General features: G+C 38.7%; 1 protein-coding gene across 8 annotated transcripts in view; it reads left to right on the forward strand.

Moving 5' to 3' along the window:
* LOC143207109 (cell adhesion molecule Dscam2) overlaps positions 1–24,013 on the forward strand; it is a 252,777-nt gene that overhangs the window by 112,647 nt on the left and 116,117 nt on the right. For all 8 annotated transcript variants that reach the window (XM_076420195.1, XM_076420198.1, XM_076420199.1 and 5 more), the window contains exons 4-5: positions 2,455–2,604; positions 22,962–23,079. In XM_076420195.1, coding sequence (XP_076276310.1) covers positions 2,455–2,604; positions 22,962–23,079 — 268 coding nt within the window. The remainder of the gene's footprint in view (positions 1–2,454; positions 2,605–22,961; positions 23,080–24,013) is intronic.

The raw sequence follows: 24,013 nt of genomic DNA on the forward strand, positions 1-24,013 counted from the left end.
AAAATTTAAATCTAGGAAAATTCTTGTGAATCTCACTTATTTTCTAACATATTTTCGGAAATGAACAAATACATATGTCCTACTATCAGTCAAAATCTGCTACATTTTAATGTAGGTATTTAAAATATCTATATTCCTTGTGATTATACGAAAAAATGTCAGAGGAGAAATTTTCACTGTTCAATGACAAAATAAAAGAATTTTTTGGAAACCATATTTCGAAATTTCAAGGTCATCGATATTTTTATTTAAAGGAGGTCATATAATTATGCTATATTCCTATTCAGAAAAAAAGACAAATCCAACGATGTGCCATGTTACATAGTTAAGGTGAATTCCACAATTTTCAAAATTTTCAATTTAAGTGCGCCACGACATCCTTTTATCCAATCGATCTCAAACTTTGCACACATTTTTTTCTCACCTAAAGGCACAATACTGGATGGTTGTGCGTACATTTTATCTCAATAATATATTATAATAATTTTTCTCCAAGTATAGCTTAGGTCCACCCTAATGTACATACTGGACAGGAATAAACATTGAGTTAATGTTTTTTGCGCTTTCGATAAATATTGTCAACGATATTCCAAGGATCATAAGTTTTCCAATATTTTTTTATTTTATTAAACATTATAGAGAATTCTCGAGAGTTCTCGAGAAATACAGTCTTATTTCTCATTTCTCGAGAAATGAAAAATGTTGAGAAATCAGGAACACTATCCGCAGCCTAGTTAGATAATTGTCTAGTTATAACTTTTAAAATTGAAATTGAGTAATAATTGCGAAATTGAAATTTATTCAGAATGTCCGTTTGAAAATTCAATTTTACTTTCGAACTTGTTAATCTGATATTTAAATCCATGGACGATAAATATAATGGTAGGTGTTGTAGCTAATAGAAAAATGCGCGATGGTTCGCCGATAGACGTATTGTAGTCTCTTCTATCGGCTGGAACGCACAAAGTTTCCTCCTGGAGTCGTTAACGAGGTAAACTTCATTAATTATAGAGGAGTTCGATTACGGTACCTATGCGGAGCCGGTTTGAATGTGCCCACTAATAATCCAGACGGATTTGTTAATATACTCGACGATTGGAGGAAGACGATCGATAGTCGGCAAAACTTTTACCATTGCGTGCCGCCAAGTTGAACAAACTGGGACCAAACGAAAGGGCGAGCCGGTTAAATTCAACTTGGCTCTTCAGTATTTATTATCGTACTTTACTTTCGAGATTCTTACCTCCGAAGAGAAGGTAGTAATTGTTAAATCGTTACAAACTCGATAATTGTAATAAGAGATCAAATTCATTGTAAAAGCGAATAGACTTTTATTGAATCAATTTTCATTATTAATTTTTGGAAAAATGTACACATGTTTGGTACAAAATATTATTTCATTTAATTCTTGTGTTAGTCGTTCATTTAAATCTTCAATTTGTTTGTTTCGTGGGAATTACGAAATACTCGTTAATGATTTTTTAATTATCGAGAACATGCACGCGTAATAAGAATCCATTCCCGTAAGATAAAATGAAAATAAGTTTATTTTATATTTTCAGGCTATATACTAAATCAGAGAAATGTATGTCCGAAACGCAGACAGACATTATTACAATCTTTAAAACTTATTGTATTCCTTCACTAATGATCTCGTATTTATTTAGCAACACATAAAAAGCTTTTCATTTCTATCCTTCATTTCTCATTATTCATTTAAAGAGATAATGCATTTCTCGGCTTCCTCGACGTTGAAGAATCATTCGATCTGTTTATTAGTACGGTCTCCGTGTCAGTCCACATTCAATACAGAAGTTACGATTACACTGCGCTGGCCACCGATGACCGATATGTAAAGTTTTGCACGATTTAAATTTACTTGAGTGTACAGTTTCCATTTTGTACACAACAGTTGCGTACAGTGCCTCTTGAATCAGACGTCATAACGGAGAAGTTACTATTGCATATTTAGATCGTGTTTAAATCTTCAGGGGAAGAATGTTGTATTATCAATAAGTTACAAGCACAATTAACTGATTGTTCGCTGTCAAAAATGAGTCAATCGTATTAATAAACAGAGATTACGAACTACCGATGAAACGATCTTAGAAACATTCCTAAACAGAGATTTCGAATGTATCCCATATGAAACTTTGTTTCAAGAGACGGACTCTGGTTTCCTTTCGAGGTTCCAACGGTTTTCCTTTTGGGATCAGTCACAGCTAACAATTAGTAGAGTAAAGAGCTTCCTCTCGCGCCGTATAATAAAGAACAGCTCAATATTGAAAGTGCCAGTGTACATTTTTTAACACCCATTTCCAATAAAGAACTTGCGAACCCAATCAAATTTTCCAACTCGATCCAATTTTCATTCGACTTATGTTGGACAAATGAAACCGAAGAATGTTACAATAGTGCTTCGGTGAGATTGAAATCCGATGTGTATGTTCTCAGATGGCAAGTATCACATGCTATCGAGCGGCGAGTTGATGATACTGAATATCACACGGGAGGACGCGAAACAGACTTATCGGTGCAGGACGCATCATCGTCTGACGCAGGAAACGGTCGTCAGCAGCAACGCCGGGAGGCTACAATTGACTGGTGAGTGCATTAAAATCCATTTCACGTTCCCGCAGAAAAGATAACACGTACCCAGCTCGATACGCGATGCTCCGATTTAATTGAAAATTCATACCGCCACTGAAGTGTACATACTTGTCCAGCTTTGCAAAATAACACCGTTCTACAAAGGGGGTGGTAGGGATTCGACGATTTTCAGCTTGGAACGAAACATTTTAACAGGATTGTTCCTGTACCTTTTAAACAGTACAAAATGCACAATAAAAGTCAGATATACGTAACGCAGGTGTTGCGTTGTTTCTAAAAAAATTTATCCCCTCTGCTGTTGAATGCAAATCTTGAAGGATTAATTATTTCTATATGAAACTGTTGCCAACGTATGCGTGGCAATTTTCTTATTAAAATGAGACCAAACATGGCATAATTCGGAGCATATTTGCTTGTTTCATTGTCAGTAGAAACTCGATCATCCAAACAGCTGATATCTGATTTCCCATTTATCCGATTACATGTTTCACCAATCTAACACGATCCGTGTACAACACGATTTATTGAACAAATCCATGATGATTGAATCTAGTATTGCAGTTAGGATAATGTTCTATTACCTCAACATTCATGTTCCACTGATTAGTTCGGATAATCAAGATTCAACTAAAATATGATCGAAATTCAGTCGTGTTCACGTATTCTTACACACTCGCTTGGTTTTGTATACAAAGTGATTCATGTAAAGACATAATTTCAACTTACAACAGATTTATATCATCAGATGTTATCATTTTATTGTACCAATTTCCAGACTCTCCGTATATTTCATTTTCGTATTAAGGAAAGAACTTTTAGCAAAGAATACTTCCAAGAAACAATTGAAGAAAGTGGAAGAAATATTATGACATTCTTTACACAGACCTAAGTTATACAAGCTATCCCGAGACTCAAGGTTGAAATTGACTGTTTTTCTGCCTTTTTGTACTTGCTGCGGAATCGCGTTTAAAAGTTGTAAGATATTTCGCATGGTGGCAGTAATGGCAGAAAGTTTGTACAATCCAAAAGGAGATAAAGTCCACCGAAGAATAAAGTTGTTCGCTTGTATGTTTAGAACTATCGAGACATCTCGACTTGTTCCGAGGAACATCGCTGTATGTATACATATTTTTAATGGGTCAACTCCTACCCGTATTGTTCATTCTTTCTTTTATGCCATTACCTTTTTGTGTGAGAAGCACACAGTATATATTTTGGGTGCATTCCGATTCACGCATGATGCGCATACACTGTATAGTGTATGCATAGAGACTCCTATACTACACTATACAGTGTATGCGCATCATGCGTGAATCGGAATGGACCCTTACTGATCAATTACCAACTCCTTTTTCTCTGTTTTCGGTAAATGTAGCTTTGAGAGGACCCATCTCGGATTAACCTTCACCTTGACATATGTTGTCAAGGACACCGTTCTGAACAACTTTTCTTTATAAATTATCCGTCGCTCGGCCTTAGTTCCCGAGATATTCGCGAAAATAGAGTGATTGGAGTACAGATACAGTAGAGGTACGCTGGTGTGTGTAGCGCGCGGGCGCGTTGGAAAGGAACGTAGGGGCTGTCACGGCCCAATAAGACCAAGATGCCAACCCTCGCAACACGTCACCAGGGCCAAGTTCATCAGTGACTCAGCGGCCCAATACTTTGTGCCATAGAATAATCTCAAAACCTTGCACCCTCAAAGATTATCCATTATATCCATAAGATTATACATTAGTATATAAGACACTCTAAATTCTTGTATCGAGTTAGTCGACTGTTACCCCTGCTACGGCACGTCAAGCCGATTCAACCTTTAAATAAAGTCATTTTGTGTTCCTGAAACGTCTGAGTAGTGATTCGCGAAAGTGAAATACGTCGATCTTCACGAAGTATCCTATTTCACCGTAACAGGGCAATAGTAGGCTATAGTGGGGGTATGGTTTAGTACCACAGTACCACGGTTCTGGCATCACTGGTCCGGAGATCGCCGGTACATTTTATACCAAAAGGGCCGCCGCTCTATCTTTGTTTATAAACCTGAGATATCGAGAAGTTTAATGTAACAGGACCGGCAGATATGGTCCCTGGAATGTTTAAAACAATAGTTCTCGGAACAGTATTAATTTCTGTATCATGACGTCATATATCAACACCCGCAGATATGGTTCCTCGAATGTATATGTATACAATAGTTCTCGGAACTGTATAAATGGCGTCATATATCAACAGCGTTGAGTAGAGTTGTCACTCTTCGACACGCGGTTAGTAAAATTGTAGACATGGTAAAAAAGTTGTAAAGTGTAAATAATTTTCAATTGTAGGAAAAAGAGCGTTTTTTATCATTTAAAATAACACTTTTTAGTGGAAGTCCCTGTTTAAAAATTACAGAAGCAATTATTGTGTTACTATGTATTTCCTGCCAATTCGAGCACACTGTAAGTTTACAGACTTTCACGACAAATTAATCTAGTTCACAAAGTTCACAACGTTGCACCTGCATTTGTTCACAAAAACATCATATGGAATGAAATATTCGGGAAAAGCGGGTTGAAACGCGAACAATGGTTCGGCAGGAACCTTGTTCGCCACGAAGCAAGCGGAATCAGTGTCCGCAACATCTGACGCTGTTATCGGAAAGTAGCTTGCTCATAAGTATTCAACGGTGCTCCAAAGAAATTTGTAAATATCGCATCGGTGCGTAATAAGCAGACAGCGGATCTTTATGCAAAATAAAATATTTATCCATAATTTTCAGGGAAATTATATATATATATATGGAGCTAAATAAAAATTTATTTCTTATGTATATAATTTTAATTGTTTGAAAATAATGTAGCCATATTCTATATTTTTCGACTTTTTCTTATTGCTTTAAGTTTCATCTACTCATTTTTATCGTAAATGTATAAAATCCGCTGGCTAATAATGAGTTTCCGTTCGCGCGCGAGAGCACCACTCTCGTCGTACTCTTGAGATCCGACGTACAAAAAGGGAAGCAAATCTATTTGTTCCCGTGGAGCTTCCGTTTGAATACGGTCACCTTTATTTCACAGATATTCTTATTAACACCGTCGTACGCTTTCTACCGGAATTCTTCGCGTCTCGTATCCTAACTTTATTAGCTGGATTTCAGGAAAGGGAGTTTTAAAAGGAGGTATTTGGCTCTCTTTGAAATAGAATCGACACAACCTCCTTTCTTCTTCGAAAGACGGTATTCTGAATGAGAAAGAGGAAAGAAAATCTCCTTTATGGATCCGCATTTATTCCTGCTCTTTTCTTTATGTTTGAGTGCAAAGCATATCCCTTCGAGACGTAACGGGTATAACTGGAAAGGAAAAGCAAGCAAGCTAGTGGCGGATTGAAAAAAGTTTCAGATATTTGTCCAAAATTTTTAACTGGGGAGCTGAGTCCCTAAAAGTCTAAAGTTAGAAACTTTTCATTCGTTTGGACTTTAAGCTCAGCATTTGATCTCATCGTTTTCTAACTTTTCGTTTTAAGGATCACATCGAATAATCTTTCTGTTTGATCTTGATAGTGGAGAATTATACAGTAATGATGAAGAGCTCTTAACCAAATTTCAGTTCAGTGTTCTAAGCTGTTATTTGGCGAGCCATTATTCAAGAACCAGAGTATCAGAGGAAGTCAATTCATGAACGTCCTTCCACGCTGTGGTTTTCTTTTGTCCGCGTCTCTCATGCGGCACAGCGTAGTTATTAAATTTGTTCACTAACAAACGTTTGAAAAAAGAAAAGAATGAAACAATATCTGCGAGCGCCGGGGGATATTCGATTGACCTTCGCTCGCTCAGAATGGAAGCAGATTCTGTTTGGATAGCAGTTTGACGTACAACCCTCGGGCACGTTCGATTTCAATTAAATGTTCGTTTCGTGCCCATAGGCGAATCTGCAAACAATCCTGTCAATTACTATATTATCATGCTTCCGTGCGGAGAAGGTCGTAGCAGGTTCCCTGCGGGAAAGGAATATTTCGACTGTTTTTGCTAGAAGAAAATTGTTTTGATATCTCACTGAAGCTTTGCTAGAAACACCACTGTATTTTTCATCTTTTAATGTTGGAAAATACAAGTCAGAAAGTTCTACTCGAACCCTTCTAACACAATGATTGGACAATTACGGAAAGTTGTTCACAATTTGAAAGTAGAGCACATGCGGTTACATTTTACGTAAACAGTTTTATTAATCAATTAGACAGTGTGTCGCCGTGCGTATGGTACAACCGGAAAGGGGATGATTGTACATATCAAAATAAGTCGGAAAGAAGGAATATCATTTTTACCACGTTTTTATTAGCTCGCATTCTTGTCTGTCTGTTTGTCTGGTTGTCTGTTCGGTACAAATTTTGCAATTGATTTTAAACTAACTTCCCGATGAGCTAGAGATTTGAAATTTTAAACATAGCTCAGAACTGGATGACAATGCAATATTTAGAAAAGAAATGTTTAAAAAAGCCTTTTTTAAGAAAGAGGTTACATCTCTTCGCGGTACGCTCGGTAGTACTTACGTGATCGCGTTCAGCGATCCCCACTCCGCGCGACAGCGCTCCCTACTCCACTACGCGTTCCCACTCTGACTTATCCCCACTCCACTGACCCGCTTCGCAACGAAGGAGCTTAAGTGTGCGTTCGAGCTCCGTGCAGTGTTTACAAAGTTACTACGTACTATTATACTATAATGTTTGTTCACCAAGCGAAAGAACAGTTACACCGAGATTCTCCGTCGAACCTTTATCTTTGACATTTTACCACGGCGTTTGTTTTCGATACGACGCGGTCGCAATACGGTCTGAAAATGTCTCTGTTATAATCTCATCAAAATGTTCAAAATCGATTGAAAAATTTTACACACACAAACTGAAAATCAGAAAATAACTATTAAAATAAAAATTAATTTTTTAAAAATACCACGTTTTTAAAACGAACTAAAAAGTATAAAATAAATTTTTTAAAAATACCACGTTTAAAAAACGAGCTAAAAAGTATAAAATAATTGAAATAAAAATAGATTTATAAAAAAATATCATGTTTAAATAGCGGACTAAAAAGTATAAAATAATTTTTCCTAGCCCCATACAGATAGTCCTGAAAATTTGTGATTGTGAATTTTTAATAGCTATGGAAATACTTGTACGATTTAAAACGAAACACGTGCGGCGCATGCAATAGATAATTGATGCATGAATAGTTCACCTAAGTCACTAACAATTTTATTGCACTGCAAATGATATGAGCTGTTGTGTGAGTTTTCTTAACGGCAGCTACTCTCTACACTCCTTACTATTATCTTGCGCCCCACGTTTTTCGTTTTAAATCTTACAAGTTTTTCCATAGCAATTAAAAATTCACAATCACAACTTTTCAGGACTATCTGTATAGGGGTTAGGAATCTGTACAGGGTTAGAAACCTGTACGGGGCTAGGAAAAATTATTTTATACTTTTTAGTCCGTTTCTTAAACGTGGTATTTAAAAAAAATTTATTTTATACTTTTTAGTCCGTTTTAAAACGTGGTATTTTTAACAAATTTGTTTTTATTTAAATAGTTTATTTAAATAGTTTCGTCTGACGCCTCGTTTTCGAGAAAATCGAGTTTGAATATCAATTCTATTTCCTGTCGGATTTTTAAACTTGATTTTCTGAAAAACGAGATGTCAAACGAAGAAATGTTATTTCTTCTTTTTCGACTTACTTTTACGTGTACAATCATCCGTTGCACGGTTGTACCAACAGTCTGGCCACACCCTGTATAGTCGGCACCAATTTCTAACATTGCCTCGCAATGTTTTATAAATTGGTGAAGGTATAGAAAAATTGTAGGACCAGAACATAGATCTTAGGGCTCAATGAAAAATCGAGGGGTCTCAGAAAAAAATCGTAGGGATTAAAGAAAAATTCTAGGGTCCGAAGAAAAATAGTAAGACTGGAGGAAAAATCAAGGGATCTTATGAACTGACACAAGGGTTAGAAATGTGTCATGTCTGAGATTTTAATGCTTGCTGTCCTAGGTCAACGATCTCACAGACGGCAGCATGATGTCCGCTGCATCGCAAGCAACGCTCGAGAGTATGCTTGGCTCGTAGTATGTATTCCGCAAACGGGTCTGGTTTGCACACTGATAAGGGGTCGGTGTCTTCAATGTTTCGACGCAGCGAAACAATGTTTGGGGTTTTCGAGCGGCGCGTTTCCTCGGAAAAGTGCACGCGTCATGTTGGCTGTGAACAAACAGCGCGGTACATATTACGAGGCCATGTGGGAATCTGCGATAAACTCACTATGCCGTTTGTGTATGGCCATATGCGATTCGATATTACGCGTAGCTCTAGGCCGCGGATGACGATGTCAATCGATCGATGCTGCTGGCGAGCATACATGCACGTTCAATAGAGAAAAGAGAGAGAAAAGAAGAATTGGATTTCCGCTGGCGAGCGAAGTTCAGCACGGGTTCATTAACAAACGCGATGCAATTAGAGGCCTTATTTCACGCGGTCAGGCCACTTACCGCTGATAACACGGCGTTTTTTTACCTCTTTTCTCGGATTTTTTTCGGAAATCGCACTCGTTGAATCACCGATAGTGAGAGAGCTGGTTTCTTAATAGGTTCTACGGTTCTACATGGTTATTCTTTTGTACGTCGTCGTATATCCATGAGCAGAGGCTGATTTATCACGTTCTTTGCTCGTTCTTACGCTTTATCGATTCCACGCTTTCCAATAAAGCGATTTTTTCGACGCATATTCTTGTAACATTTGCTTGAGTAATCGTGCGAGTGCAGTTTCATTACACCCTTCATACGAATGTAAAGAAAACAACTGATTGTTATCGAGCAGAATTGCATTCGTTTAGAGAAAACTATCGATTTCCATAGTTTTAAGCACCTCGTCTATGTTTAAATTCGATTGATCCCCTCCAATTTCTGGCATACCATCGAGATACATTAATTTTCTCGGTAAATAATCGCATTTTTATATATCGTTGAATACTGGATGGGTTGGAGATCGTACCACAACCGGACTGGGAGTGTGATTCTACATGTAAAAATAAATCGAAAAAAAGATAAATATAAAAAACTTTTTAAAAACCACCTAAAAAATTATTTTCTTCTTTTTAGTGCATTTTAATATAAGCATGTTTTTTAAAAAGTTTTTTTTTATATATTTTTTTATTTTCTATGTTTTAGTTTTTTTTAAATGAAACGCAGAATATAGTAATACTGGTATGAAATAGTAAGATATAGAAACGCAAGATATGGAAATACGCGAGATAGATCGAGGGGATGACTCCGAGAGACGACGCGACGTCACTTTATGTAGTCCGAAATTGTCTGAAATGGAACAGAATGAACGGAACACCACACTGACTGAGCTCCTTCGGTGCGAAATGGATTAGTGGAGTTGGGATGAGTGGGAGTGGGAACGCGTGGTGGAGTAGGGAGCGCTGGCGCGCGGAGTGGGGATCGCTGAACGCGATGACGTACTACTTAATATTAAAACTTTTTTCTCCTGAACGCACAGTTTTTTGTTTTAAATTTGTGTTTAATATTGCATTGTCATCCAGTTCTGAGCTATGTATAAAGTTTCAAGTCTCTAGCTCATCGGGAAGTGGTTTAAAATTCGATTGCAAGATTTGACGCATACAACAACAACTCGGCAAGTTAATTATAAGCGTGGTGAAAAGGAATAGAACTATTTCGTCTGACGCCTCGTTTTAGAGAAAATCGAATTTAAAGATCAGTCGGGATCGCGTGTAGTAGTTCACGCAGGAAGTAGAATTGGTTGGTCATGATCAGACACATATTCTCTGCATTTTGAAATTCGATTTTTTCGAAAACGAAACTTCGGATGAAAAAAATGTTATACCTAATTTTTTTCTTATTTTTCATGTGGAATCATCCCCTACACGTTTGTATTACGATTTCCGCCCCACCCTGTATATCTATGCGGTACAAGACCAGAGGCGTGTCTAGAATAGTATTAAAAAGTCTTTATCAGACTATTAAGAAGACGTCGCAGGTCACATACGCCGACCATTAATTTTTGTAGAAGTCCACCAAAATTCCTAATTAATATACGAACACGAGACCATGCATTAAACTTCAAGCTTGTGACACAGAAGCTTCGTCGGCGTACTTTGATACAGTTTCTTCCGTGGATGCTTTTAATCACATTTATAAGCGTCTTTGTCACGTCTGAAGGGATTAATCGAGTTAGACAGCACGACGGAGTTGTTTTTAACAGAGATTACAAGTTGGCGCAAGTATTAAGGCGTGAGTTATGCTTTGTACATCTTCGCTCATTTTTGGAATCGAAATAGTTTTGCAGGTAAGATGACGCGATGAGTGAGAGTCAACCGCGTTCTGATTGGTTTGTGTTTTTTGTTAATAACTCGAAAACAAAATGTTTCGGCGCGAATGGGCAAGGGAAAATGGTGCTTAGAATCACTACAGGAATTCCGAGAAGGATATCTCAGTAATCACTAGCTTTCGACTTCACATGCCGTAGTAATTTTTTAGTTATAATTGGCATTCAATATATTCTATTACTGTACACTGCGATACAAAAATTCAGAGTCGTCGTTCCATCTCATTAAAAAGGCGTAGCGTAAAAAGGACTAATTACCACATCGTACACACCTTTCAATATCAAACGGCTCTTGTTTGAAACACTTTCCTACACGACAAGCAGTTAATGGGTAAATTCAGGTGGCACAGTCAAGTGACTCGACCTGTGTACCACTTACCGAACAATGCTGAAAAGTGCAACAATGGACACGAGACGGTTTTCTCTCGCAAACTGTAGGGCCAGGAAAATCGTGGGGTCACTCGAACTAATTAAATCTGCACGGATATACATGCTCGCCTGATTTACCTGTGACGCGGGAATTCGCAAGTGGCGTAAAAACCGTGCGGGCGTTAACGAGCCTGCGGATGATCGGCGCAGGGATCAAAGTAAAAATTCCGTGTGCTCGGTAATTGCCAGACTCCGTCGACGAGATCCGTGATCGAGAGACCGTCTGAAAAGGTTTCCCTGTCGTTTTACTTGGTTGGCATCACTCGTTACCGGCGCGATGCGAAACGTCTGCTTTGGGGTTAGGCTCGCGCGAGGAAACCCTGTGTATGTGTGCGACGTAAAGGAGAGGGGACGGAACGGAACGGAATGGTACGGAAAAGGGAAAATATATACACACGCGGGAAGACGGATGGAAGACGAGCAGGAAAATAGAGAAGACGAAGAAGGAGGAGACGGAGAAGAGCAGAGGAAAGGGGAGAAATCTCTACTCGAGCTCGGCTAACTAATGATGCTTCTCTTCACGTGCCACACCTACCCTCCAGATTCAGGCTGAGGCCTCAGACGTGCCCATGCGATGCGTACGAAAGAGAGAAGAAAAAAAACAGTTCGAAGACGGTCTGCACGTTCCTCAGCTTGGCACTTCTGCCCCGCGTTAATCCGCCACGTAGTCTAGTGTCATAATTCATCCGCTCTTATCCATATTTTTCTCGGTTTTGCGCTCCTTTCTCTTTTTATTTTCTGGTAACTCCACCCGCACCTCCCAGCATCGCGCTCCGGTATAGCCTGTCAACTAGTCGATAAGCCTCCGTCAGGGAATAATTAATACACCACCGCGCCGGCTTAGTCGTAAACCGCGGATGCAATCCGGTAACGGTCTCGTAATCACGGCGAAGGTAAACGAAACCGCGTTAAATACATGATTCCCACGGGGTTTCGACCCCCTTAAGGCGGTTTTCTGATTTCAATTACCCGAAGATTAATCTGTCTTTTATTGTGAGCCTTGCAGTCCTGCAATTAGGAATGGTGCACCATTTTTGGAGGAAAAATCCGAAACTGGCTAAATTACTTTATATCACAGGAATCGAAATAATTATAGAACTTTCCAGTAGGTTCCATTTATCTGCGATGTGAATTGTGGAAGTTTCTTAACCCTTAGCAATCGAATGGTGATCCAGAGTCACCACTAAAAATTGCTGTACCATTATTCACAATATTGTTTATATTATTAAATATGTTGGTATCTAATCAATAACTACACATTTATATATTGCGTGAGGTATTATATCAATTTCATATCCATGAATTGAAATAAATCATATACAATGGAATTATTCTAGGTCGGAAGCAATGTTTAATTTTCGAGTTAAAATAACTCCGACTGCGAAGGGTTAATAAATGTTTTCAGATTATATGGATCCAGCAAATCACAGTAAATAGATCCCGGCAGTGCACGTTCCAAGATAAGAAGATAAAATCCCTTAGCTGCAGCACCTCTATTGCCCGACGAACCAGAACAACCTAGATTTTACATATTTAATCACAGCTGCATTGCACGCCGGAATTATTATTTAAGTTTAATCAGCGGCCTCGTGGTTATTTCCCGCGCTGCCACGGGAAACACTAACATAGTCAAATGCTATTTGATATTTACATTAAACTAGACGCGTTATTTCAGCCTCGTATGATGAACCTTACTGACAACTACATAGTTGACGCTCAAGATCTACCATTTTGAATTACCTTGAGATGTTAGCTGTGGGCACCAGATACTCCGTTATCTTGGAACCTATGCCGGCTCTATAAGTATATGTACAGTTACTCGAATTAATATTCGGAGGCTCAAAAAAAGACGATAACTTTTTGAAATGTATTGTACTATACGATTTGAACTTTTTTGGGAAGCTAGAGTAATTAGTTTACTACAGGATGTGAAAAGAAATTTTTTCAATAATTGCAATTGATCGGAATTGTAGAGAAAACACTAAAAGTTGCATTTTACAACTTTTTTATGTGTGAATTAAACATATTCTGAAAATTTCGTAAAAATCAGTCGACGTTCCAATGAGCTACTAACGTTTAAAGATGGTAAAAATATGCAGATTTTCACGATTTTCTGCATATATCTAAGAATTCTTACATCTTTCAATGCCTGTCGTTTTTCCCCGCATCAAACGATTTCGATGAAACTTTCACAGTGCATATAATTGACACGGACCTAGAAAACGTACATTTTAAATTTTCAATATGGCCCACATAAAAAAATTGTAAAATGCAACTTTTAGTATTTTTTCTACAATTCCGATCAATTGCTATTTTTGAAAAAAATTTTTTCACATCCTGTAGTAAACTAATTGCTCTAGCTTCCCAAAAAAGTTCAAATCGTATAGTACAATAATAAAAACAGTTATCGTCTTTTTTTGAGCCTCCGAATATTAATTCGAGTAACTGTATATGGTCTAAGTGCACGACAGATACGAAACGTGTCACATGATTGGGTCGCGGCAGCAGCGTGGGGAATAGCATCGTATCGAAACAATGATTTGGTAGGGTCCAGCGCCGAATGTCTCTTTATAAACAATTTTGCGGCAAGATTCTTTTACAAATGTAGAACGAAAGACCATTACTTTTTAGATACCCTGTACCGTAGCATGTGTCTCGCGACACGTGACAATTTGAACGGTTATTCGTGTCCCGGCAGGGCGAAACTGTTTGCACGCGCGACGCGACGGCCGGAACAGAGATTCGGTTTTAATGGGATACAGATTCGAAGGTAATCGTTTATACGGCGAATGCACGGGATCGTTAATGTTTGCTCGACGAATTTGAAATAGAAAACGATCAGGCACGCTGTTCACCCACTATACCCACTCCCCCGCTCCCGGATATTCAGGTTGTAGAAATTGCTTAGAATTGCTACGTATTCCAGCCGGGTAAACAGTTGGTTTACTGGCACAGTTGTTATCTAAATACAGATTACCTCTAACAGGATTGCAAATTATTATTGGCTCGTGCGCAGCGCATGATTTTCGGGTACTATGCCACGAATGCAAGCATAGCCACAGTTGCCGGCCTTACGCACACTCGCTCAATATTTGTTTACAGCAACCAGTTTATTTTAGTTTGCAATTTCCGCTCGACATAACAGTGAAACTTTCGATCTGAAAACCAGGACAAAACCCTAATTCAAAACTGTTGCGTAAGTCCTGAAAAAATCGAAACATGATACATTTACCAACATAGTTGTGACATTAAAAACGTTAAAAGAATTTATAAATACTGTTATATTATTTTCAACCTATTAAACATATTAACAAAGAAAATCAATGTCTATATCACTTCAGTTTTTGTTGCTATTCAGGTAGAAAAATTATAGTTTGCATAAAGATCCGCCGTCTAGTCATAATATAAGTAACATCTCAGTCTAGAACTTTTTGCATACATCATGATATTACTGTGTTTACATAAACATCAGACGATTTCTAATGAACTTTACATTTTTCACTTCTAATTACACTATAATTTCACTGTAATATTTGATGCAAAGTATACTTCCGCGGCGGTTGTAATTTTCGTAAGAGTATGATACAAGCAGGCTGCCTGACCCGACGAACATTTTTCACTTCCACCGGGAACTCGGGATCCGTTAATTTCGAGGCTTCGCCACTAATCCCGCGAACCCTTCGTCCCGCCCGCTCTCAATCTTACCTCCTGCTTGTATCAAGTTTTGCTCATCTAACGTTGCTATAAACATGGCAAGCCAAATATCCGTCTTGCAGCGCGCATGATTGAACCACTTAACTAGAACTCTTAACGAAAACAGGGCGAAACTGGGTTGCCTAGCAGATGCCTAGACTATCTCAAAGTGTTGGCGGCCTTACTTCAGAATAATCCACTTGGAAAACATATTTCATCCCGTCCATAACATCTGAACATTTTCCTTCGCACCCGTAGCATTTTCATCTTTTGCACCGTGGAATAAAACCGCCGAATAAAACAGCGAACACAACACATTTAAGATTCATAAGTTTTCGCGACGTCCCAGCGTGCGACGCAAGCACATTTTCAATTTAAAACATTTATACCGAATATAGAGTATCAAACGACGAGAATAACATGATTTCTTAAAAAAATTCCGGAAAAAGATTTTGTATTAGATAAAAAGGTTCTTTCCGGTTCTTTTTCTTGCAATTTGTTGTAACGCGATTACTGGCTAACATCCGTTTGGAATCATTTTTAACTTGGTTGTCTGAAATGTTTTTTACTATATATCTTCTAAATCAATTTTATGATTACATATTATTTATATCTTTTATTATTACACATCATTTAACACTGAACGTTTTAATAATGATTTCGACTATTTTTCACATGTCGTACAACTTCGAACAGATTTTAACTTGGATATGAAGTTTAATATACTCCCAATTAATGTTCAAAAAATGATAGAGTAACTTGTACTATAATTAAAACTCAAGATAAAATTGACAGCATGTCAACCAGAAAAAAATAGTATACATTATTAATATTATAGAAAAATTATTCTGTAACTTCGAAGGTCTTATAATGCTAACTGACTGTATAGTGACAAATACCATGTGATTAAAAATGGAATAAAATTTAACAAATTGTGGAGTAAGTTGGAAAACTTATAGAAATCAAATCTATATCCATTCATTAGAATTTTAAGAAACAGCAGGCTATGTATTAAAACTTAGTTTCTTTATCTAGAGATAAATAAATTGAAAGGTTAAGATAATAAAGACTACTAGTTCATTGAATTTTTATTTCCCGTCATAGAGTCCTACAAATTCGTGGAGAAAATTACGGTTTACTTTATGCATTGCATAGTTAAGTGATCCATAAAAGTTGTGCACTTTCCAGCTCCAATAAGTGTTCAGAGAAATCCATAAACGTAGATGCAAATACACATTGTACCTGTAGCAATGATGAAAAGTGTATTATCTTTTTTATCGCAACTCATTTCACTTTAGTAAGATCAATCACTTTAGCTCGGGCCATCGCGGCTTGTCTACAAATTTATGCTAACAGTAAGTGCACTCATACACTTTTTTACTTAATAGCGGAACTCGCATGCTCGGAGAGTCTTCCGCCCATCTCCGCGTAGGACACAACAAATTATCTGAAAGCTCGATGTACACGGAGGTTTTCGCGAGTAACGAGCAAACTTTTCACAATTATCCGTCACTCGGTTGTTTCGAAAATGTTCCAATCGGTGTGAAGTTCACTTTTATTGTTCGAGCTGGCGTACGGTGAACGTGTTTATGCGTTCGACAATGATTTTGTTGGTTGCGATGTAACGCTGGATTATACCAAGTTGATCCAAAAGTATTGACAATACTAGAGTTTCGTTATTAAAACTCGGTGTCTGTTAAACATATTAGTTTGTTGGCAAATGGTGTTGTCATCATTATTATAACCAATGTTAACTTTATTAAGGAAATTCGGAAATTATGTCATTCGTGAATTTTTTAAAACATGCATAATTTTTTAACCCGTGGATTCCTAAGATTAACACTCCGATTTTCGACATTCTCTCGTCAAAATCTACAGGAATATATTTAAAAAAGTATAAAATGTCTGGTTTCCTCAGGTGAAGTTTGACTACTTCATTTTAATTTTTTCGTTACTTTACAAAAGATGTACGAAGGATGTACGACGCTAGTTACACAGCAGCACGGTTAGAATGTACCTATAAAACAAATCTAATGGATAATCGAGTGCAAATTGAAATAGTTTCTTAATTTCCGTTTTATATTTCTGGAAAGCATATTTAATTACAATTTTAGTTGCAGTTGCTAAAGCACTGGTTCTTAACCGGTGTTCCGCGAAAAAAATTCCGCGAAATATATTAAATATATTTAATAATATATTTTCTGTAATATATTTATTTCTACGCGGGATGTGTTCCGCAAATTTTTCATATAATCACAAGTGTTCCCTGACTTCAAAAAGGTTAAGAACCACTGTGCTAAAGTATAATTGTATCTGCCAGATGTTACTGCGTTATACTGCACCTGTCTTCAATTAGTCGCGCGATATTCATTTAGCAAGTGGTTCTTATGTAGCATTAGTGAAGGATTAATTAATCATCTTGATCATGGGTTGAGTTGTATATAGCATAGAGTCAAGGGGCATTTTCATGAGTGGTATTGCTTATTATTATACTATGGATCTTTATACAAGTTTTCATTCTTGTACGTAACTCTATGAAAAATAGAATGAGATAACAATTTATTTCGCTCAGCAGAAAATTTCTTGGGGTCAAAATGAAGTAAAAGTATATTTAATTTCACACACACACAGTTAAACTTCTACATTTACACTTCATTTTTGTTTAAATTTCAGACATTTAATGTATCTTCGAAAACAACAAAAATATTTGAGGTAGCCCTTCTAATAATTTTTAATAAAACAACATCCTAATCAACAGCCTCAATTGCAACAGATTGTAATCGGTCACATAGACCGTTCCGACCCCGTCGCCCGAACAAAGAGCTCGGAATCACGTCTGATTTAAGAACGAAATTGCGGGATGGAGTAGCGGGGCTATTTACGTTCTTTTTGTCGAAACAAATTCTTTCTCCGCTGGAATCGTTGCTCCCTTCCGCGACGTCGCGTCGTCTCACTTCCCTCAATACAAGGGCAAGTTTCGCTTTAAATTTTCAACGAACGCGCGACCCCTGTGGGAACTTCCCTCGAGACCGCCAGCTGGATTCTTTGGTAACTTTGCAATCTATGTTTCTCTTTTTCCGATGTCCGATGTAAATTAAGCGCAAAACGGCCTTGACTGTGTGGGAAGGTCCACAGTCGCCGGAAGTTGTGAAACGATGTTCTTTGGATTTTTCACGACGACGACCCACGAGCGATCGTTAATCCTTCACACGATCTTGCGACCAGGTTCGAGATTCCGCGTGTCATATATGAATGGAAATTAGTGCCTTCCCTTAAGTGCAAATCGATATCACGTGCAAATCCCATGTCCGTAGATATATCGATGAACTTCGGACAATCGATTCTCTGTTTGTAATGAAACATTAATCAGATACGACGGAACACGACAGATCTAGCTTACAATAGTGTTCTGGCCTGGGTTTGACAGTGCAGGACATTACCGTAGAAAGTCTTCACATAGCATAATTTACTGTTTAGTTTGTGTTGAAGCCATAATACATATGATCTTCTTAATCGTTGACCATCAAATTATCATCGAAAAATATGACAAACAAAGTTCGAGTAATTCAGTTAATGAAAACGGTCAAGGAGGAAGGGGTTTGAATGCTTTTTTACTTTAAATCTCTCATTCAATATTAATGCACTTTGAAAATGTTTGAAAAATTTTTTTTTTTTTTTAAATTGTTAGAAACAGTTCAAATATTGTGGCGGACTATTCGTAGACTACCCCGTATACTTGGAAATAGGTCACCTGTAACCTAAAAAATTTATAGTGATGTATAAGAAGTTGGACAGTCAGTGGGAGATCCTCATACTGTAGTAGACAGCCTCCATTTCGCATGAGTCGGTGCTACAGACTGCAGCAAAATATTTAATACTTTATAAACTATTCCAGCCGTAAGACTGCAATTTTCTGGAAGAAGTTTTTTAATATTGCTAAGAGCTATTCAGGGCTACGGAACCTTTCTCAAAAAGTGGAGGACCCATTAAATAATCCTCGGTTGAATGATTCAGCCATGGTCAGTTGTGGCTAAAATAGGGTTATATTCTGTCTTCGTTACTCTTCCTTTTAAAGAAAAATTCTCTGTAATTTGAAAGATATAGTGACACAAAGTAACATTCATAGAAAAAGAATTTCATTTCATTTGGAAGTCTTCTAGATCGAGTAGTAAAATACGTTGGTGTTAGCTAAAGTTTTGAAATTGAAACAGATTTCGGCGGAAATTTTTCGGGAATGGAGATTTAGCTTTTACACACATTTTTAGGTTTTGAAAATGTAAGATTTACTTTACCAATTGTGGAGCTATTTTAAATTAAATGATCCTTATGCATCTATCATATTAAACTACACATCACCGCGTATTGATTTTTTGAGTTGTATTGAAAAATTAATAAAATTAGTCCCAATTGTCCAAATTTGTATTGTAAAATTCATCAGTTCCTCGCTAAAAAATTTAGAACCCGTCTTTTAGACTGAAGACCCAGTGAAGGTTCGTCATTGAGCTCTCGTAGGTTTTAACTCTTCCAGCGCAGATTGTTGACCGCGCCGTGAGCGTATAAAACCGGCGCGGCGTGCGCATAATTCGTCGCAGCCATCTAACACTCTCTGCGTACACAACAGCCGCAAGTTCCGTTACAGGGGAACGCGGGAATCTTGTTAGCGAAGACTGCATATAAACGTCAGCCGCATATCTTGAGCCACTCTGGGGCTGAATGCGCCTCGCGGTACGAATCCGGTGCATCGTGGCGTGTCGCATTCGCGGATCTGTGCGCGACAGCCACGGCATTTCCGTGGCACGCGTTCTTTCGTTGCACATACTCTCTCTCTCTGTTTCTATCTCTCTCTGGCGTGCGAGGAGGCGTTTCACGTTCGCGTCGACGATTAGAAGGGATGCAGCGAGTGTCTTCTTTCCGGGGGGCGGAGGGAACAAGAGGGTTTCACCTATGTGAGAATACACCACGTATTCGGTAATACAACGCTGAGTATTAAATTCGCTTGTTGAAACAACGCGGCACGCGTATTTTGCGTTCGCGCGTGCCCCGCCGGGTGCTCGAGGGATTGACAAGCCGAATCGAATGAAATTCGGCGGATCGATGACCGGTACGAAAATAAAAAACAACTGTAATTATCCGCGGCATACCGTTCTCATTACGTGCATTCGGCTCTTTTGTTACAATATTGGTTACAGCATTATTATACAATATCCGGTGCCGTATTACATACCACGGGCCGGATTATTTCGAGCACCGCTAATTTTGCGTATATCCGTTAAATGAAATCTTAATGAAGCAAACGTAGCGATCGTGATCCCATTGGTGGTCGCAGTAAATCTGAACGAGTCGATCGATGTTTTCTATACAGTGGATGTTGTTTCTCTAAAAATGTGTTCAATAAAAATGTGTGCCCCAATTTCATCCTTTATCTTTCTGTTGTACTTGTTCACTTCGCTTCTGTTAAGATCAACACACAACGATCTTCTATTATAGATAGTAATATATGTATTCATAATATGTATAACAAAAATAATATGGTTTACATACTGTACGCATTACAAGCGTACTTCTCTCTCTCTTTCTTATCCAACAATTTCTTTAAATATTCGTGAATTATTGTATGGGTACCGTTGAAGATTCGAAGCTTGATGACACAGATTCTTCCATAATGCCATTTTAGTGCACGCGTAGTTTCTGGTGTATATACAACTAGTAAAACTTCATAAAATACACTAATATTTCTCCGTAAATCAGTGTCGTTATAGAAATTTCGTCCACCATATCCGCGAAGGGTTGAGCGGCAAGGTTCCCTTGAGCGTTGGGATAGAAGAGCTGGGCGGCGCTTGGGTCAATTTCAAACCATATTAAAGTTTCCTTTAGCGCGCTTCAACGTGCCTTTGATATCGGAATATAGACGATTATGCTTGCAAATTCTTTTTTGGAATGGAACTAATAAACTTTGTATATTAATAGTGTGTGTTCGTAAATAGCCTGCGCCGACAATACCGCTGTATTCTCAGCACGTTGTGAAGGCATGCTTGGAAATTATCATATACATAATATCCTTCGCTGCCTTTGACCATCCGCCAACCCGTCTGATTAACAATTTCTATTTTGTAAATAAGACTTGTTATATTCGTATAGTCGCTTGTGAGTATTTAATTAATATCGAGCTTTAAAAATCACCTGGAGAATGTGATAACTATTCAAGAACTATGATGTTTGACATGAAGTCTTATGGCATTTTACATGCACATTGAAGTAAGAGGCTGAACTTCATCTGAGGAAACGAGAAACATTAAACTTTTTTTATATAGTCCTGTAGATTTTGAAGAGAAAATTCCGAAAATCCAAGCTTTAATCTGAGGAATCCACTGGTTCAAAAGTTATGCGTGTTTAAAAATCAGCGATTTTCATTGTATTTGAGAGGTAAGGACGCCGTCATGTTGGTATGTAGTGAGCGTCGCGCGTCGTCTGACGAGCGGAGCATTTGATTTTAAAAAATGCATCGTCTTTATAATAATTCTAAAAGATAAGCAACTTCTATAAAATCATTCACCACAAATAAGCAACCGAAACGTAGAAAATTCAACGGGTGAAACAGAATCGTTTCCTAAGTTCCTTGTATAGACCATTTCATCGATCAATTGATTTCAAGGATGATTAGACAACAACGACTTCCCCTATACTCCGAACATCAGTGTTCGCGGCAAAATCACCGAGTGGAATTCGGTCGAAGAGTGATCCAAGCTGGGTCGAACGAGGGTTAAGGACGGTTTCCAATGTTCGTGGAGCATCAACGAGATACCGGGTGGTTATCTGCCCCTTTATGGCAGGCCACGTCGCGCGTCGTGAGACGCGGCCGCTATCTGCGGCCATAATTTCCCATTAAACGTCGGGGCTGATGCGTGCACCGGCACGGATCCTGTTTCTCTCTCACTCGTTACCTTGATCCTTCTATCCGGCTCTTCTTTTCCGTCGCTTCTCGGGGCTGCGGGAAACCGTTGTTCCTGTTCCTTTTTCAGCCGGCGGCTATTTATGACGCGCCGTGGAAAACATTTCCCGTATATCATGGAACAAACTTACATGAACTCGTCCTGAGGGAAGAAGAGGGTGCGTCGGAGCTGCAAAGTAACCCCCAACCCCCGTTCTTCCAGGGGTCTACGTGTCCTGGCTGGTTCTCGCTCGCGTTTCTCGTATCTGTTTCACCTTACGTGGGGAAGAAAAAGAACCAAGGGGTCAGGATGTATGTCCTCCTCGGTTTCCTATCTTCTCTCCTTCGCGCCTCCTCGTCCTCCCAATATCGCCTTTGTTAAATCTGCGGCTATATTGTCACTATCAATTTTCCGAACAATGTACCTAATCCAATACCGTTTTCCCCGGTGTTTCCGTTATTTCTCCAACAGCGTTTCGTGCGAGTCTCGCGTACCCGGCAAGGACGATCAGCACACGCCGAATTTCATTTTGTAATTTACAACGGACAGTTTTTAATCCCACGCCTGTTTTATTAAAACTATCCCCTCGGCAGTCCGCCGGCTGCTTCCTCCGTTCCGGCTCTATTTCGCGGAATATATTTCGCGCGCATCGCGGCCCGAACCTTACCGGAATTCATCTCCGCGCAAGATGTTCCGGGGGCGACATATTAAAGGGAGAGATTTTCGTTTTCATTCCCAAGCCCACCCCGTTGTCCTAAAAATTTCGTGTGAGTTTCCCTGCAACCCGGAAACTTTCCCCATGGAGGGAAAGATTTCTTTATTATTTCACGCACAATCCCCTCCGGGTCTATTGCTTCCCCCCTGGCTCCAGATGTATTGTCGTTAGAGGATTTACGAGAGATCCCGTCGTTTTTTCTGCTTGCAGAGATACGGAGCACCATGCCGCCGATGATAAATGAGAAGGTGGTCTACATGTCGGCGAGGCTGAAAGACACCATTGTGATACCATGCGTCGCGTACGGAAATCCAACACCAACCAACAGGTAAGAACGCCGCGAGGCAGGATACCTGCGAGTTTTTATGCCCCGCGGTGCTATAATAATTCGTAGCTGACGGGAAATTCCGACGATGCCGTCCATCGTTCGTGACAGAATAATCGATTCGGAAAATTTTCGGGATAGGTAAATGCCCTTAATCTCGGTCACGGTACCTTGTCCGCGGGGTATTAAAAACTACAAATCAACTTTGAAGGATCCTGTATCCTGGGCTAGGTCAGATATCTAATACTACCGGAAATCAGTATACGACAGTATCAAAGCAGTCTTTTAGTAAAGAATATATTTTTTAAAAATTTATTTATTTTAGACTGTCATTAACATGGACATGTTTAGAATGTCCATCGATCCAGAGGTGTAGATTTACTCTTAAATTATCCTGACACGTAACAATTATACGATTTGATACTTTATACAAAGCTTCTATAGCTGGTTCCACACACTCAAAGTAATTACGTTCAACCAGCATCGACCAAACACATATTCGAATCGTGTTGCGTGAAAAAAGACGATATTAAGCCCCATAACATAGTCAACCAGTTTCACTTTTCCAATTTACAAAAGCCCTAGTGTGCACCAACTCGTTTAATCCACTTAGTGCGCGTTTTTATGAAACAGTACTCTAACCGATGACTGCGCACAATGCATCGACCAGTTATTCGCAACATATCGCACGAGGGTGCGAACGATCGCATGTATTTCTTCGGAAACAAATGCATCCGTGGAATAGCCTGGAACACCGTTAAAGTTTTATTCGCCGCTCCATAAAGCATACGAACGAGAGAAGGGAAGAAAAGGAGGTGAAAGTAGCAGAGAAAGAGAGACTCTCCGTAAACCTTGGTAATTGCCAACTTTTGAAAAACGGTCCTCGAGTACGGTTCGCTTACTTGCCAAACAGTTTTCCGATACAACGGGACGATGT

Source organism: Lasioglossum baleicum, chromosome 3, assembly GCF_051020765.1.
Source record: "Lasioglossum baleicum chromosome 3, iyLasBale1, whole genome shotgun sequence".
Classification (NCBI taxonomy): domain Eukaryota; kingdom Metazoa; phylum Arthropoda; class Insecta; order Hymenoptera; family Halictidae; genus Lasioglossum; species Lasioglossum baleicum.